We start from the raw sequence: 17,161 nt of genomic DNA, 5'->3' as shown, positions 1-17,161 counted from the left end.
GGTCGCTTTCGTTCTACTCAATGTCGTCGGGTTCATACTCATATTCCATGCTCTACAATGCACCACCCTTCACCGCTCACTATACAGCACCTGAGGAACACAACGAGGTAAATTCTAAACCCGTACCTTTATTAATGTATCACCCCGTTTATGGTTTTTCAAACGACTTCGAAGACGGTTTTTCAACTAAGCACTTCTACCTCAACCTGTCATGCATGCTTCCCCTTCGAGCTGACACACCAGGCAACACCAATCTTCACCATCCTTTGCGGTAAGTTCGGTGGAAACTCCAATGCATGAAAATGATGCACCTGATCACGTAGAGAATGTCGAGCGCTATCGACGGGGTGGCACTTACGCGGTTCCAATCGAGGAAGAATTGCAAGGCTATTTGCAATTCAAGGACAATGAGCTTATTCATTTCAATTGCATCCGCCATCAGAAATTCCAAGTTTGTAAGTTTATCTCGGTCTGAACTTTAAACGTTTTAGATTTACGTGATTCAGTTATGAACTATTTTGATGTTATTGGTTGGACACTTTATTCTGAGATTAAATGTGGAACTCTTTATGAGTTGGTATTTTATTTTTATGCCACATTTACATTCTTGCCGAACCATGTTGCTAGTGTCGATTCTCTCGCGGTTATTTCATTCCGTTTGTTAGGACAACACTTTCTGATGTCTATGTCTGAATTTAATCGTGCTATGGAATTCGTGACGGACGTCATAGATCCTAGTTATTTTACTACTTTACTTGAGATTTCGTAGGACTTTGATACTGATATCTCTTACGAGGCGCTGACTGGCTTAGCAGGTTAAACCTTCAATACCAGAACGACCAAGGGTTGGCATATTCATGACTCGACTCTCCGCTACATACACCGATTCCTTGCATACAACTTCTCCAGATGTAATGATATTATGTCTTGTTTAAGTAAAGTTGAATTATTTTTCTTATGGTGTACGCATACCGTTACGAAGGTAAATCTTGGTTTTTGGTTCACGCACTCTTTTGAGCGCGTCGTGCGATCCAATCGTCCTCTCCTTCTCAACCCCTTTATCACTCACCTTACCTCTCACTTATTTTCATCGACTTTTGACATATCACAGTTTACTTAAGCTTTTTCGATGGATGCTTTAGATGTGAGAAGATTTGATATGATGGGACTCTTCGTCGGTACTCAAATGCACCACATATCATTTCTTCCGGCACCATTACACCACGTAATGCATGCGTATTTCTTTAGAGGATTGCACCACAACCGACACCAGAAGAGAACCCATATTCGGATGTGTACACTCAAATTCATAAAATACATGGTTGACTTAATTCCATCGAGACCAACCTCATTGAGATCTTCTCCTACCTTCGCTTGGGATCATCTCGATGCGGCTGCGGCCGCGACTGCCATTAAAATGGGGAGGATTTCTACCACCTATCTTTTTGGGACAAAATGACTTAAGTGTGGGGTAGAATTGCATCAAATTTTTTCCTGGCTTATTCGATTTCTTGCAATTCAGTTATTTTGATATTGATGTGTTTAGATTTCTTATTACCTATATGATATTTCACTTTGATTCTTTGATTTTCTTGAGAATTGTGACCTTTTATTTGTTGGAATTTAGGATGCATGATAGTAATTTTCTTGATTAATTGATTTTCTATAAACAAAATTACTTGACTTTCCATACATTTTTTAATTAGATTGAAGCTTGATTCAATACACATTTAACCTTTCATGTGAGTTTTAAGCCTATTGAGCATATGATTTTCTTCTTGCTTTTTGTTTCATTGAGTGTGTCGAACTAGTTCTTAGCATTCTAGAACTAGTTCATAGCATGCTAGAACATGCAACATAATGCTTTTCGAGATTACATGATTGAATATGATGCTTTAGTATGATAGGAGCACTTAGGATTTAACCACTTCATTTCCCAAAATAAATTTCCTACCCTTTATTTTCCCTTAGTAAACCAATTTTGAGCCTTATATCCTTTACTTTGTTTATTTACCACATTATTAACTAGAACCATTTTTTATCCCCTTTTGTGGCCCTTTTTAGGACACATGTAAGATTGTTTCAGAAAAAAATACAGAGAAAAGAAAGAAAACAATTTCGAAAAAAAAAGAGGAGAAAGATTCGAAACTGTTTGAAGAAAAACAACAGTACAGTTTGGTTCGAATAGTGAAAGATATATTTAGAAAAAAGAGAAAAGAATCGAAAAAATTGATTAATAAAGTGTTGATTTCTTTTGCTTCCTTTGAATAAATTTATGGAATGATCTTATTTTTTTCCTGAACCTTAACTTGATTTTTGGCCTTTTTCCCAACCCGAACCTAAGCCACGTTACAACCCTTTTTAAAGACCCCTTGACTTTTGCATTATGTTCATATTTAGTAGTGGATATTAGATTTTTGTTACAAGCCTATGGTAATGCTTAGATTAGTTTCGACTTGAGCTATTCTTTTGCCCTAAACACATTGAGCAGAATGAGTGAACCATGATGAGGTACTAAATTTTGTTTCATTGATATTAACATATTATTGGAATGTCATGCTTTGCTTAAACTTACTTTTAGTTGTTCCTTTTGCTTAATTGTTTCTTGATTTTGATATTTGGTATGGTCTTGATTCGACTGGATTTCTTTGAATTATTGTGTGATAGAGGATGATAACTTGTGATTTTGATGTGTTGATTGAAAAATGTTTGAGGACAAGCATTGAATAAGTGAGGGGGAATTTAATGTGTAGTTTAAAAAGTCATTATTTTATCCTTAATTACTCTTCGTTGTTTAGTTTTTGTTGTTGATTTGGGGTTTTCTTTTCATTTTCTGTGAGAACGTTAGATTCCAAAAATGACACAAAATGGTGCAATTCCGTAGATTTGTTTTTTATTTTCTAGATTCAAGGATGGATTAATGGGCATATCTTTTGGCATGATTGCATCTGACCCAACAACAACTTCTAGAATATCCAATCAGGGTCTTCCAGAAGGTCCGATCAGCATTCTTGAAAAACAGACGATCAACTTCAAATTCGAATTCGAATTTATTTTTATTTTTTAGGAATTATCATTTAGAACCATCTCTTATTTTTTAAGAATTATTATTAATAACTATTTCCTATTTATTCTGATTTAATTTTTAGGAGTTAATTTTTCTTGTATGATTCAAGAATTTTATCTTGATATTTCTACGTATTTTTAGGATTTTTAGGAGGCTATAAATACCCCACCTGGGTAAGCCAAAAGATATCTCTGATCTCTCGAACTACTTTGTTCTTTACTTTATTTAGTCAAGTATAGCTTTCTTTAGTCAAGTATAGCTTTCTTTTCTTTTCAATTTCTTTATTTTTCTTTTAATTTCAAGCATGATTTCTATCATGTTTGGCTAATTTTTCAATAAGTCAAAGGCTGCAGCTGCGACTCAATCCAATCTTGTGAGAATCAAAAAAGGTACGTAAGTTACTTAGATTATTTTCTTGAATTTTCGGCAAACCAATAAGGCAATTGACCTTTGTTCAACATCTCGACATCTTCAATCCAAGGATTGCACATTGGCTTGATCGACGTTGCGATCTACAATTGGGGATGAGAATCGGCTTGTAGCAAGTTCAATTCCCTAAGTACAAACTTAGTGGCGGTCAACTAAGGGAAATCAAGATTGGGTTCAATTATCATTGAGATGCCATAATGCTAGCATTGGCTCTTCCAATTCCTAAACCAGTACCGACGTTAACATCAATAGATGTTGTTAATCTGAGTAAGGGTTGTATTCTAAAGATTGACTTTGGAATATTAGTTCACTAGAAAGAAGAATAAGTTACAAGGGTTAGACTTTGTAGACTGTAACCGGCAAGTATATAAGGTAAAATCTATTTCAGTGATCGAGACAAGATTGAGGCAAAGCAAAGCTGGAGGTTATCTTTTATTAATTATTTTTTCTGCAATTTACTTTTTTCGCTTTAGTTATTTAATTTTAGTTTAATTGATTATTTCAAACCCCTTCTTTTTAATTATTTGTTTTTACATGTTTCTTGGTTAGAATCAAATCAAATTAGAAACATATATTTCCAGAGTCCTTGTGGATCGACCCTTCTTCTCACTATTCTATCTATATTATTTCTTGAGATGAAGAATAATTTATTTGATAGGAAAACGATGCTTGTAGGAGTCGATTACAATTGAGGAATGATAAACACCCTCGAATTGCTCTTTCGATACCACCCGATTATTCGGTTGTCTTAATTGTGAAAATTAAAGTTTAGGCAAAAATTTAAAGAAAATATCCAAATTACCTCTGAAAATTGGTTCTTATAAAATTAAACAAATTAGGATATTGTATAAAATGTAAAATAAAAGTAGGTCTAATCTGCAGGAAAAAAGGGTTCACGGGTACCAGTATATAATAAATGATACAATTCATACGAATAAATTAAATAATAAAAAATACTAAACTTTAAAATCATGTGATATAAATACTAAAAAAATAAACAAATAAATATAACATAAATAAATAAAATAAAATAAGGAAAACAATAAAAAGTTAAAGTAAAAAAGAATTAACTTTATGTTAAAAAGGAAATAAAATTAGGTTAAAACCTCAAAATTCAAGATAAATTAAACCTAATAAAATTAATAAATAAAGATATGAATAAATAAAGTTAAATAATAAATAAAGTCATCGTGCAAACTAAAACAATAATTTTAGGAACTTAAAAGGAATTTTAAAGATTGAAATAAAATAATTTTAACAAAGAAAGATAAATTATAATGAAATAAAGTTAGAAACAAAGTATAAAGATTAAGTCAATTTATATGGAAATTAGGAAGATAAAAATGGAATAAAAAAGTGTAATAAGGTGGAATTAAAAAAATGAAATTATTCATATTAAAACGGTGACTAAAAAATAAAAAAAATTAATGGTTGGAATGAATTAAATAAACATTAAAATTTTAATTTTAAAAAATTAAAATCAAAATTAAATACATTTTTGAAAGAAATTGCATGGGCAACAACCATAGTTTATCCCCTACCCATTTAAAAAGTGTGAAACCCAAAATTAAATACATTTTGGGTCATCGAGTCATTTAATTGAATGTAAAATCCTCAAAAAATTAGATCAAAATGAATAACTAAATAAATTAAAAAAATTAAGATCCACCATCGATTTTCATTGAAAAATTCAAGTAAGGATAAATCTATGAAGATTATTTCAAAGCCTTTGTTCTTTTGTCTTCTCTAATCCTACGGAGTTTTTAAGTTAAATCAAGACTGTGATCGATCGAAACAACAAAAATAATATAAAGATAAAAAATAAAAATGGAAATATTATCAGTTTTCACAAAGTAACCTCAAGAAAGGTTAAATCTATGAAGATTAGTTTAAAAATCCTTTTTTCCTTGTTAATTGGTTTCTTCTTCTCAAAAAGAAAAAAAATTAAAAGAAAGAAGACAATAAAAACAAGACCGAATTTGAACAAAATGACAAAAAAAAATAAAGCTAAGGAATAACTTTTAGTCAAAGGTTTTCTTTTATTGCTCCTCTCTTTTTCAAGTTAAAATCCATGTCTCATTACAAAATAAGAATATATATAGCGTCTTTATCTCTACTCTACAACATCTTTATCTCTACTCTAAAGATGAAACATTAATTCATCTTCAGCACTATCTCTACATTACCACCAACTCTACTTTATTAAAAAATATTTAACTATTAGTATGTTTATTTATCTAATTTCAATGTATTTTTATCTATCTTGCAATTTAATCTACTTGAATTTATTATATTATTTTTATTTTTTATTTAACTATTAGTTTTCTCAACTCTAGCATTGAAAGTGAAGATGGGCTAGAGTTGAAATTCATCTTCAAAGTTGAGATTTTCTCTACTCTAACGATGCGCTGGAGATGGTCTTATAGGCTTCCAAAAATTCTAAAAACAAAAAACCTAGAATATTTTCATTAATATTAAATACACTAACTAAGAAAAATAATATTAACATAATGAAAAGATTTTAACTTTCCCTAAATAAATAAAGAAAAATATAAAGCTGAATTTGTTCACAAATAACCCATAAAATAATTGAAAATTTGGAATAAATTAAAATTGTATTGGGTTGGTATTTAATTTTCTGCACGCATTGTCTTCGCTAAAATAAACAAATCTTGATTTTTCGATGTCCGATTTAGGTGTTTCAAAATGCGTTGGAAAGCTAATTGAAAGTCGGTCACATCTCAAGAAAACACTATGCCCTAGAAACATTTGAATCTTGCTTGAAAATTTGTTGCAAGTCGGCTGATGTCTTGGGTTTCAAAATCAGCTTCAATAAAATGTTTGGAATTTAGGAAAAAAAAACTAGGCCGGATAAAAATCGGGTGTTAGAATATATATATATATATATTGATGGTTCATACAGATTTGCTTGAACTTGCAGCACTGTACAAAACCCTAGAAAGCTATCCAAGCAGCAGCTGTACCGGCAAGTGGAGGCTGATCTTCCAATATAACAGTTTTGGGTTGCTATCAAGTAATCAAACATTCGTATTAAAAAATAATTAAAAGCAGTTTTTGCTTTGACATAAAACTGTGGGGGCGCTTTGACATAAAACTGTGGGGGCAACTGATCATTATGGTAGATCAGATGGACCGATAATTCCATAACAAGATTGTGGGCAGGTTTGAGCAACGAAATTGAGAAAACGAAAAATCACCACGAATCGAGTAAAATGGTTAGGTTTGGATTTATTTTTAAACGGTTTGGTTTTGGGTTGATTTAAAGAATCAACTCTATTGATTCGATTCGGTTTGGGTTTTTCATATGGAACCCACTTGTTCTATATTGAACCGAATAGACAAAAAAAATTTGAATTTATAGTTTCAAGTAAATTTTTCATTGAAAACCCGATAAACCGAACCGAAAAATCCGAATTATCAAATTGAACCGAACCGAAAAAAATCGATTTCACATAATTCAGTTTTTTAACCATTCAATTTCGGTTTAAATTTTAAAAAATCGTTTATTTCGGTTCAATTCAATTTTTAATAAAAAATCAAACCGAATACACTCCAAATTGTGGGGCTCTTTTACTTTTCATTTCTCTTCCAAAAATGGACCATAAATAGTAAATTAACTTCTGAAAACACTAAAACATCTTTTGTTTTCTCTCCTTCAATGCAACTCTCTCTCTTTCTCTGTGCGCTAAGGACCACAAACCATTGCGTGCTTCATGAAATTTTCGAATTGCGGGTCCTTTTTCACCCTATTTTCCCCAACCTGCTATTTCTTTCATCATGACATTATTCTGTTGGATCTTGTGTGAGCTTGACACATCTAGTGCCTCAAATCCCTTCATCTAGTTTGCTTGATGGTATATATAGTGTTATATTTTAGGTTTTTCATATAAAATTTTAGTATTTGTTTTATAATACTATCATATATTTGTCGTTATCTTCTAATGTAGAGAGAAAGTGCATTTTGTTAATATTGCTCTAGCAATGTAAGACATAATGGATATCATACTTCAACCAAAAAAAGAAGGTAAGAATATGTGTATACCATCAAACTATTGATAAGCATCAAATATTGATTATAATAATTTTAGCAGTATGGCTCCTATGGGATTCAAAATCTGTATATGAAGATCTGGTTTTTCCTATCACCCAATGAATCACAAACAATGAAATCAAAACACAAAAAACTTGATTGTTATCCCCCATAACTTATAACCAAAACTTACAAGTAGAAATGCCTTTAGATTAAGTATGCAAATAGATTCAAACAGTACCTTTCTTTCTAATCATCCCTCCTCAATGATTATTACTTCTTTCTTGTCATTTAGAAGGAAACTCATGTTCCTTATCAGGCTGACCTCCGTTGCTGTTAATGCTCAAATGGAAGGGTCTGATAGATTGGCTTATTGAGTAGGGTGGTGGAGGGTTAAGAGAACTAGGCAACAAGGTTTGAGTAGCCGAGTTGAGCATTTGGAAATGGTTAACTTGTTGTCTAGGATCAAGCATTTGAGAACCAGATGATAGGGACAACGTGGATGGAAATGGTAATGGCGCAACATTAAAATTATGTAGATCTTCTGTGTGGGAAGAAGCAAATCCATGGGTACCTAAATTTGATGAAGGAAAACTTGGAGGTTCAAAATGATAGTAAGAAACATATGAAACTGCATTGCTTAACATGCCTTGTTGTTGCTTTTCCTCTTCATTTCTTTTGTTCCAATCATCTTTCTCATTGGTCGTTTCCCTTGAAACTTCTTTGCGTTTAGCCCTCCAAAAAGCATCAGAGTTCCAACAGCTGGAACTTGTTAACTCACCTGCAGGATCTTCCAAATCAACACTGCTACTGGTTTTGAGCCCTTGTTTGTGGCACTGGGAAGCACCAGCTGCTTCCATTTGATGGTTAAAGGGAAAGTTCCCTAGTGGAGGCGATGGGAGTGGAGGGAGTTCATCGATTTCATGTTTCGCTACATCCAGCAACCAATCGACTGCCTTGCTTGGCTGATTAAGTCCGAGTCTGTCTTGAAGATCATACAATTGAATAGCTGTGGGAACCGAAAGCCTCACCCTTCGGTCTCTCAATCCTCTAATGGTGCACACTTTACTGTGTCTGTCCTTTCCCCCAAAGGCACGCGAAACGCGTACGACTCGTGGATCCTTCAATCCTAACCATTGGGAGGAGCTAGATTGGCCTTGACTGCTCAGCTTGGCATCTTTTGTGTCGCTTTGTTGTCTGGGAGAAGAAGAATCTGCTTCCTTTGAACTTGCATTCATCTTAGGTCTCTCATTGTTGAACCATAAGGCAGGTGGATCCCAGTTGAGTTAATCCTTTCAGCTGCATATCATCTGAATTGCATCATCAAAAGGAAGATCAGAAAAAAGAAGACAGAAAGTAGATCAATAAATAGAAAAGAAGATCCCAACTGTTCCTCAAAAGAAAAATAAAATTTTCATATGAATAACCCTAATTTAGATTACAGTCAATAGCTACTTACTTAGATCATTAAGTGTACGTATTTATAACCCTAATTTCCATATCCTCTTTTTCATATAGAAACTAAAACTCAGACTAGGCTTGATTGATCAGTGGGCAAGAGAAAAGCTAAGAAAAGATGGAGGATGTGAAGCAGATCTATCACTAACATAGAGAGATCCAGAAGAAAGAGCAGATTCTTTTGAATTAATTTAGAAGTCGTTGAAAAAAATTCATTAGGTATTCCTACGAAAAATCTGGAAATCAATTGAAACTTACAAAAATATTGATCAAACGTTTGAGTGTACCAGTTAATGCAGCACCTTGAAGCTTTTGGTGCTGGGCTCAACCAAACTCGCTGCTTGTATATTGAAAGATGAAAATATGCTTGCTTTTTAGAAAAAACCTTGTTGATGAAGTTCATCCACTTGACAAAAAAGAAAAAGAAATGAAGCGAAAGAAAGATGCTGGAATTTAACCGACCATCGTCCATGGAAGAAATTAAGAAATTTAATTAAAAAAAAACAATGACAGTAGGATTGCCACGTGACACATTTCACCATATGTTAAATAGTCTATGACTCTGTAGAGATAGAATCCATTGATATGGTATAACATTTTACATTAAATTTAATGATTAAAATTAAGAATAATAAATATGTAGTATATACCATTGTTTCCTCTCTTACAGGCATATTAAGCAATCATTGAGACCATTCCGAGGGGCTTAATCTTGAGAAACAAAACAAGACTAGGAATTATCGAATTTGAGAAAGCAAGATCTAAGCTTAATTATTTATAAATTAGAGAAAGAGGGGTAGTCATAGAGTAATTAAAGATCAATTATCTCTCATTGTGTTACCCCAAAAACAAATTGAAAATAAGATAAGAGGGGGACCATGCTGCATATGTTTGAAAAAGGGATAGAGGCATGCTTTTATCGACAACTACAAAAGGACTTGCGACTGAATCCCTATCACATGGGGTTGATGAATATGCACGCCTAGCTACTACTTCTACAAGGGATGATGTTCATGTGACCAAATTTTGGAACCTCAACCTTTTACTTCTTTTCTTTCCATTTTTTTAAAAGAAAGAAAAAAAAATTGTTGGATTTTACTGCTTTGTTCCCACTTCCCGTTGCAATTTCAAGGAAAGATGTATTGTTGTTTCGCGGTTTACTCTTTTTAGTTTAGATGAAAAATTACGGTTGGTGAGGTAACAATCCTTGGGAGATGATTCTTTATGATAAGAGATAAAAGCATAAGCGAGAAAATGGGAGTGAAAAAGAAAAGTGGAGAGGAGCATTTACTTCAACGTTTTCTCGAGATATAAATACACTAGCTATGGGATGATTAGTGTCAGACCTATAATGATGAAGGCTATCTATAGGTTGATTAAATAAGATGGCTACATCTGTTGGAGCATATTTGACTCTAATAAATCATATGAGACTGTCAAAATTCTAATCGTGAGATCCTAGTCATTCAGGAGTATGAAACTCGTAGACCAAAACACTATTTTTGAAAAATATCTTTGGAGGTATAATATGTGTCAATATATAAATACATTATTCAAACTCTTTTAGATTATGGTCGTGTCCGTCGCATGTTTAATGAAGGAGAATACTTGATTCATAGGTTACATCTGGAGGGTTGGAGATTAAACGACAAACAAAGCCTACCAAGACAAGTCCTTTGGTTAAGCTTGACAAAACTTGTGGCGTGTTGTCAAGGGGAATAGTCAATTTGATGGTGCTTTGAGAGTTATTTGAGACATTAACAGCTACCTTACAGGATTGTGACCAATCTATATAGATATATGCATACATAAACATCCAAAATAGGACCACACAACTTTTGTGCAGGAAGATAGATATGCATGACCGGCAAGTTGCAATGTTTGAAAACCTAACAGCCCAAATAAAAACAACTTGGATGGGGAATTTTTTTTCTTTAGTAGCATCAGCTAGTGCCGTAGGCAAATTCATTTTCTCATATTGGGAAAATATATTGAAATATTATCGAAAATGAAAAACAATTCAAATGACTAGGTTTATAGAAATCATATAATAAAATATATGTCTGGAATTTATATACATATGATTTTAACTCTTAATTATTAATAATGTGCATACATCCTATAAATATATTTACTTGAATAGGATTTTTTTCAGAAAAAATAATATTATCTTTTACGATTTTCGATTTAATTATTTTTCTATACGTAAAAGTTTCTCCTCCTGTATTTGGTATATGATTTGGTATGAATATGAACTACATCTTCCGGGGCAAGCAAAAATAGAAACCCTAGGGCTATAGATAAAGAATGAATTGCAAAGCAACTTTTCGGTCTTCGGATTGTGATTTTATCTCTAATTCCAGAGAAAGAAAAATAAGCAACAAGACTAGGATAAGAAAACAAGTAACTTTTGATCCGGTCTTCAGTTTTGCTTTCTCGATGAAATAGACAAAAACTTTACCTGTCAAAACATGCAATCCTTGTATCACATGATTGAAAAAAAATAAAAAAGATGAAGTTATGCTAAATTGATTAAATGCAGTGATTATTTATTAATTTAATTCTATTTCATATTAATAATGTATATTAATTTATGTTATTAATGACATATATCGACGTGAGATATTTATTATAAATTCATTCTGTAATAAATTATTTTATCTTAAAAAATTATCATTTTGATTATATTTTATATGCATTATTATTAAATAATATGGTATGCATTATTATTAAATAATATGGTATGTAAGGAAAAAAATGATGTCTTAATCAATATTAAATCTCAAATTGAATTTTAGATAATATTTTTCCTTTAGAAAAGAATCAAAGTTCTAATTATTTGTGTTCCTACAAACTCTAGCCACTTAATTTTCAAGGAGACGCCACACCTATCAGTTACATTTATCCATAAGCTTTGCTATCACGCATCTATCTACAGTGCAATTCCACGCCGATTTCTTCCTATCTTGAAATTTATTGTGGCCGGAAAGGTTGAATATCTAATTAATTAGCTTTTGGTTTTATTCTATACATACACAGCATGTTTTTCACAATCGCTTTTAATAAGTAAACCAAACAATTATTTTAGAATCTATTAAGTAATTTCAGTTAAAGAAGTTATTATTATTTTTTTAGAGATTTTGGATTCAAATAACTCTATTTATGTGTGGCACGTTATTAGTAACTAAAATAGTCTGAACATATATTATATTATGTTGTAATTACTCTAAATTATTTAAAAATATTATTAGTTTTTATAAAAAAAATTAAATTCGAATAATTATATCTACAAATTATATACTCGTTAATAATATAATAAAAAATATTAATAAATACTATTTTATTGTAATTTCAGATAATTAATATATATAGATATACACATATAGGGGCAGGATCCAATTATATCGTGTAAAGTTCTTTTAGTTTTAAATCTTTTTAGGACCATTCAATAAAAGAAATTAAATATTGAGAATAACAGTAGAAAATGAAAAGATATTCCCTAAAAACAAAGAGTTAATCTCAAACTTTGATTTTTCTCAATCCAACAATCTATACAAGGTATAAAATTAAAAGATATTTACATAGTATAAATAGATCCTAATATATATATAACTCGAATCATTGACATTTATTGCCATGGAGCTTTGATACATTTCAAATCATTAACAAACTATACAAAGTATAAAACTAGAAGAGAATTATATTGTGTAAATAGATCCTATTATATATATATATATATAACTCAAATCATTGACTTTTATGGCTATGGAGCTTTGATACATTTCAAATCTAATTTTCTGAATATAGTCATTTTATTTTTAATTTAAAATTACTAATATTATTAAAGTTGGTGATAATGCTTGACATTATTATCGCGAGTGCTTTCATTAAAAGATGAGTAACTTATCATAATATATATATATATATATTATTAGCTTAAAATATATTCCATTTTCGTTCAGACTGAACTCTTGATTTCATAATTAAGAAATAATTTTTGGACAAATTTTAAATTTAATTCTAATATTATTTACAAAAGAGAAAAAAATAGAAAAAAAATTTCTTAATGGATTTAGAATTCATTACATAAGAGAATATAAAAAAAATAAAAATAAACAACTTGATCAACCAGGCAAATATATTTACTAATAATTAAGGAATAAGTTAAGCAATCATCACAATATTATACTTTATCGAATAGAATGATTATAACAATTGTTGTTAAAAATATATATTTCTCTAATTAATTTTAAACTTTCATTTCCCTATTTTTTTCTTATTATTTTCTTAAATAAGCCCCGTATTTATTAGCTCCTTTACAAACAGCTAAATTGATTAAATTTAAAGATTGAATTAGTCGATGAATTCACTTGCTCCGTGTGAAATCGGATCACTTGCCTATTTTCCTATCTCTTGCAGTTTCTTCCGACAGATATAATGCTCAGATGTTCAAGTATCTTTCTGGCAGGTCCCTTCATGGTGATTTTAAGCATTGTTAGTTCTCATTGGGAAGATACTATTCCTCTTGCTGACACCACTTCTAAGTTCTCTAAAGCGGTTGACATTTGGAATAAAGAGATTTTTAGATTCATTGGACGCAATAAAAAATGCTAATGTTCAGACTTCGCGGTGTTCAAAAGAGGCTTGATCAACGCTGATTTCAAAACCCTGTGGGTCTCGAGGTCAAGCTTCTCATTGAATTGGAGACCGTTTTTGACCAAGAAGAAAAACTGTGGATTCAGAAGTCCAGAGCCGACTAGATATCCTTTGGCGTCCGTAATATAAAATTCTTCCATTCCAAGGTCATTCTAAGACGCTGATAAAACTCGATCCGCAGTCTGAAAATCCAGAATGATGAATGGTGTGATGTTGAACCCACTCTAAGAGAAGAAACGAAATATATCCCATTTCGGGCACCTTCCTTCTTTGTCGAACACAGTCTTCTCAACTTTAACCTCCCCTCCTTCGAAAGACGAAATAAAAAATGTTTTATTTGCAATGGATCCCCTGAAAGCACTTGGAATTAACGGTTTTCATGTTCATTTTTTGAAGGAATTTGGACATTGTCAAACCATCTCTAAGTGTCATGATTAATTCGGCTTTCTTGCACCATAATATTGATGCTTCTCTTAATCGTACAATCCTTGTTCTTATATTGAAGGTGGCTAATTCGGAGACTTTTTTCAACTTTTTCCAATTTCTTGGGAAGTAGTGGTCTGTTAGTGTTGTTATCGTGGTGCTAGTTGAATTCTACAGTGGAACGGTTGAGTGGATGGTGTTTGTTTTTGTTTTGTTGAGAGTTTCATGCTTCCAAGCTTGACGGCATTTGGAAGAGATTAGTGCTGGATTCTCCATTGTATTAATGCGGTAGTTGAACTTTCTTCGAGCAATTCGTCTGGTGGATCGCTATGGTGCTAGTGGAAGTATTTTTGTGGACTCTGTATGAGATGCTGGTGTCGAGGGAGCCCTTTTTGTTGTTGGACTGCAGTACTTATTTTGTTCTCTTATGTAGCACTCTTTTCCTCCATTTTATTTTAAAGAGGTTTTTAATGAAACTCATAAGTTGAACTTCGATTATTGGTTTAATTTAATAAAATTGTTCTTTTCCGAGAAAAAAAAAAGGGCGTGGCATAACCTAGAACATCCTTATTAATGAGGAGGTGATCCGTACGATGCAATCCAAGAAAGACAAATCTGATTGGATGGCGATTAAGGCTGACCTCTAAAAGGCGTTCGACAAAATTCGTTAGAATTTTATCAAAGAGACTATCTCTGATGTTGATATTCCTCAGTCGCTCATTGATCTTATTATGCTTTGTGTTACATCTTCTCAACTATAGGTTCAATGGATTGACATCCTTAGTAATCAGTTGTCTCCTAAGAGAGGAATATGTCAAGGGGACCTTTTATCTTCGTATTTATTTAATCTGACCATAAATAAGCTTAACCATAGCACTGATCGCCATGTGATATTTGGTGCTTGGTCAGCTATCAGGATGACTCGCAGTAGCACTCTAATTTCTCACTTATTCTTTGCCGATGATCTCATTATGTATGCTAAAGTTGATCTAGCTAATGCCACCACTATAGACTCGACCTTGGCTATGTTCGATCATTTTTCGGGGCATTGGGTGAATAAATAAAAGATGACGATCTTCTTTTCGCTAAAATCTCCTCTTGCAATGCGAGATGAGATTTGCTCGAAGCTTGGTTATCGCGAGGTGTCAGAATTGGATAAATACTTGGGTGTCCCGATTCGGTATTCAGGCGCAACAAAAGATCTTTCCAGATTCATAATTGACAAAATTAAATAAAAGTGTAACACTATAAACCTAAATGGGCCTCAAGTGCCACATTGGAACACCAAAGCAACCCCTAATTTTAAAAACTTTTCATTTCAAACATACCGATTGGTATCATAAAAGACATTTAAAATCAAAATAGTATAAACTCATAGTTGATAAACTAAATACATGAGTAAGGTCCTATGGATACATATGCCCACTAAAACTACAATACAATACCCTAAGGAGATGCTAGAAGTCCCTGCTACGACGGTGCTTCACGAACTACTCAAGCTAATAACATGCGAATGAAAAAATCTGAACGCTGAGCTTATAAAGCCCAATAGTATAATCACTAATCTAGAGTAGCATTATGAGTCTGAAAAACATAAGCATACTAAGGACATGGTACTAAGAAGTAGGTACATGCATGATCTTAATCAAGTGCTATCTACCTACGTTTAACTATTCAATCACTAAAGTAGTGGTCTCACACTTCCTTTAATCCTCTGATAAGGGCCTCGTCATGAGAACACCTCTAAAGGGTCTCTAACCCTAATGACTAACTACATGGACTAAGGAGCTTCCAATGTTGAATTATTTTGATCATGTTTGAAACGAAAAATAAAGTGTAACACCCTAAATTGATATAACACAGAGTCGGCTGATTTAGAATGCCACACGAGACAGAGTGACTAACCTAAAATTTTTCTTTATATACTTTGGAATTCATATATTAAAACCATTTAACCAAAAGAAGTCAACATAATTTAAAATAAGGTTTGCATCAGGAGCTCCCAAAATAAGTATCTCGAAATAATAAATACAATTGAGTATAAAAATAGAGTTACGACTCAAATACAAGAAGATTTATGAATAATACATACCCTCTAAAGAAGTGAGTCGAGACGTACTCTACTACTCGAACTGTTTGGAATATCCTCTATGCGATAGAATCCCCGAATTCTCCTCCTAATGACTTGCTCACAGAAACAAATTTTGAACGCTAAGCTCACTAGCCCAGTGCCACAATAACAACTAAACCATACTAAAAGTGCTCATTAAATGCTCATGCTATCAAGTACAATAGAAGGGTTAGTACACTTGTATACTACATTTTATTCTCGGGTAGACATCATAGTGTGGTCAGAGGGTTACACATCTCGAGACTCACCCCTCTAGTCCACCAAGGATGTAGTTCGAGATATTTACGTCAGACACAACACCCAACTAACTCACCCCTCACGGGTGTTCGGGCCTCATGCCCTAGTTACTCTCAAAGTTCCTCGCGCACTACTTAAAAATATCCGGACATTCTATATTTCGTTGCTAATTTCCTCTTCTAAAGTAGCTAGGGGATCTCAATCATTTTCTCGAGAATCAACCAATGATAGTTTTATGTTGCCTTAATTGATATTGTTTCTAACTGTAATTGCATACCAATTATGGTTCTCACTTGTAGTCTTATTTGATGGTATATTAGTATTCTAGGGTCCCTCAACCTTTCTTCTAATTCACTTGGAATTCTTTCCCAAAAATGTCTAATGGTACCAATACTCACTCCTGGGTATCAGAACTATAAGGTTAAAACAAGTTGAATAATGATGAGTAGTATCGATATTGTTGGATACTCCAGAGCTTAGGGTATCGATACCAAAATTTACTTCAATGTTTTGAAAAATACCTTGGTATTGATACTCCTATGGTGAGTATCGATAGTCTACCCATGGTATCGATACTCAATGAAGGAGTATTGATACTTATATATTAAAATTCCCTTATTTTGTTCTTCGAAAGAACAATATCGGTAATGTTCTCTAGTACCAATACCCAAACTCAGAACTTATCTATTTGGGCTCAATTTGACTCCCA

At 32.5% G+C, this 17,161-nt stretch overlaps 1 protein-coding gene across 4 annotated transcripts; it reads right to left on the bottom strand.

Annotated features, from left to right (window-relative positions):
- Window positions 1-7,635: 7,635 nt before the first annotated feature.
- Window positions 7,636-16,021, bottom strand: LOC120130851 (transcription factor TCP13-like). Of its 4 annotated transcripts, XM_039148007.1 has the most exons (3): window positions 16,011-16,021; window positions 15,019-15,030; window positions 7,636-8,857 (listed from the first exon to the last, which is right to left on the bottom strand). In XM_039148007.1, the coding sequence occupies exon 3, from the start codon at window positions 8,783-8,785 to the stop codon at window positions 7,835-7,837; it is 951 nt and encodes a 316-aa protein (XP_039003938.1). In that variant the 5' UTR covers window positions 8,786-8,857; window positions 15,019-15,030; window positions 16,011-16,021; the 3' UTR covers window positions 7,636-7,834. The 4 variants fall into 4 exon arrangements, with proteins under 4 accessions (XP_039003938.1, XP_039003940.1, XP_039003937.1 ...); XM_039148009.1 differs by lacking the exons at window positions 15,019-15,030; window positions 16,011-16,021 and adding an exon at window positions 9,656-9,728; XM_039148006.1 differs by lacking the exons at window positions 15,019-15,030; window positions 16,011-16,021 and adding an exon at window positions 9,264-9,473.
- Between the last annotated feature and the right edge of the window lie 1,140 nt (window positions 16,022-17,161).

The sequence above is a fragment of the Hibiscus syriacus genome, unplaced genomic scaffold (assembly GCF_006381635.1).
Source record: "Hibiscus syriacus cultivar Baekdansim isolate YM2019G1 unplaced genomic scaffold, ASM638163v2 tig00110548_pilon, whole genome shotgun sequence".
In the NCBI taxonomy this organism is placed as follows: Eukaryota; Viridiplantae; Streptophyta; class Magnoliopsida; order Malvales; family Malvaceae; genus Hibiscus; species Hibiscus syriacus.
The sequence above is the reverse complement of the archived record's forward strand: the minus strand, read 5'-3'. Positions and strand labels throughout refer to the sequence as shown.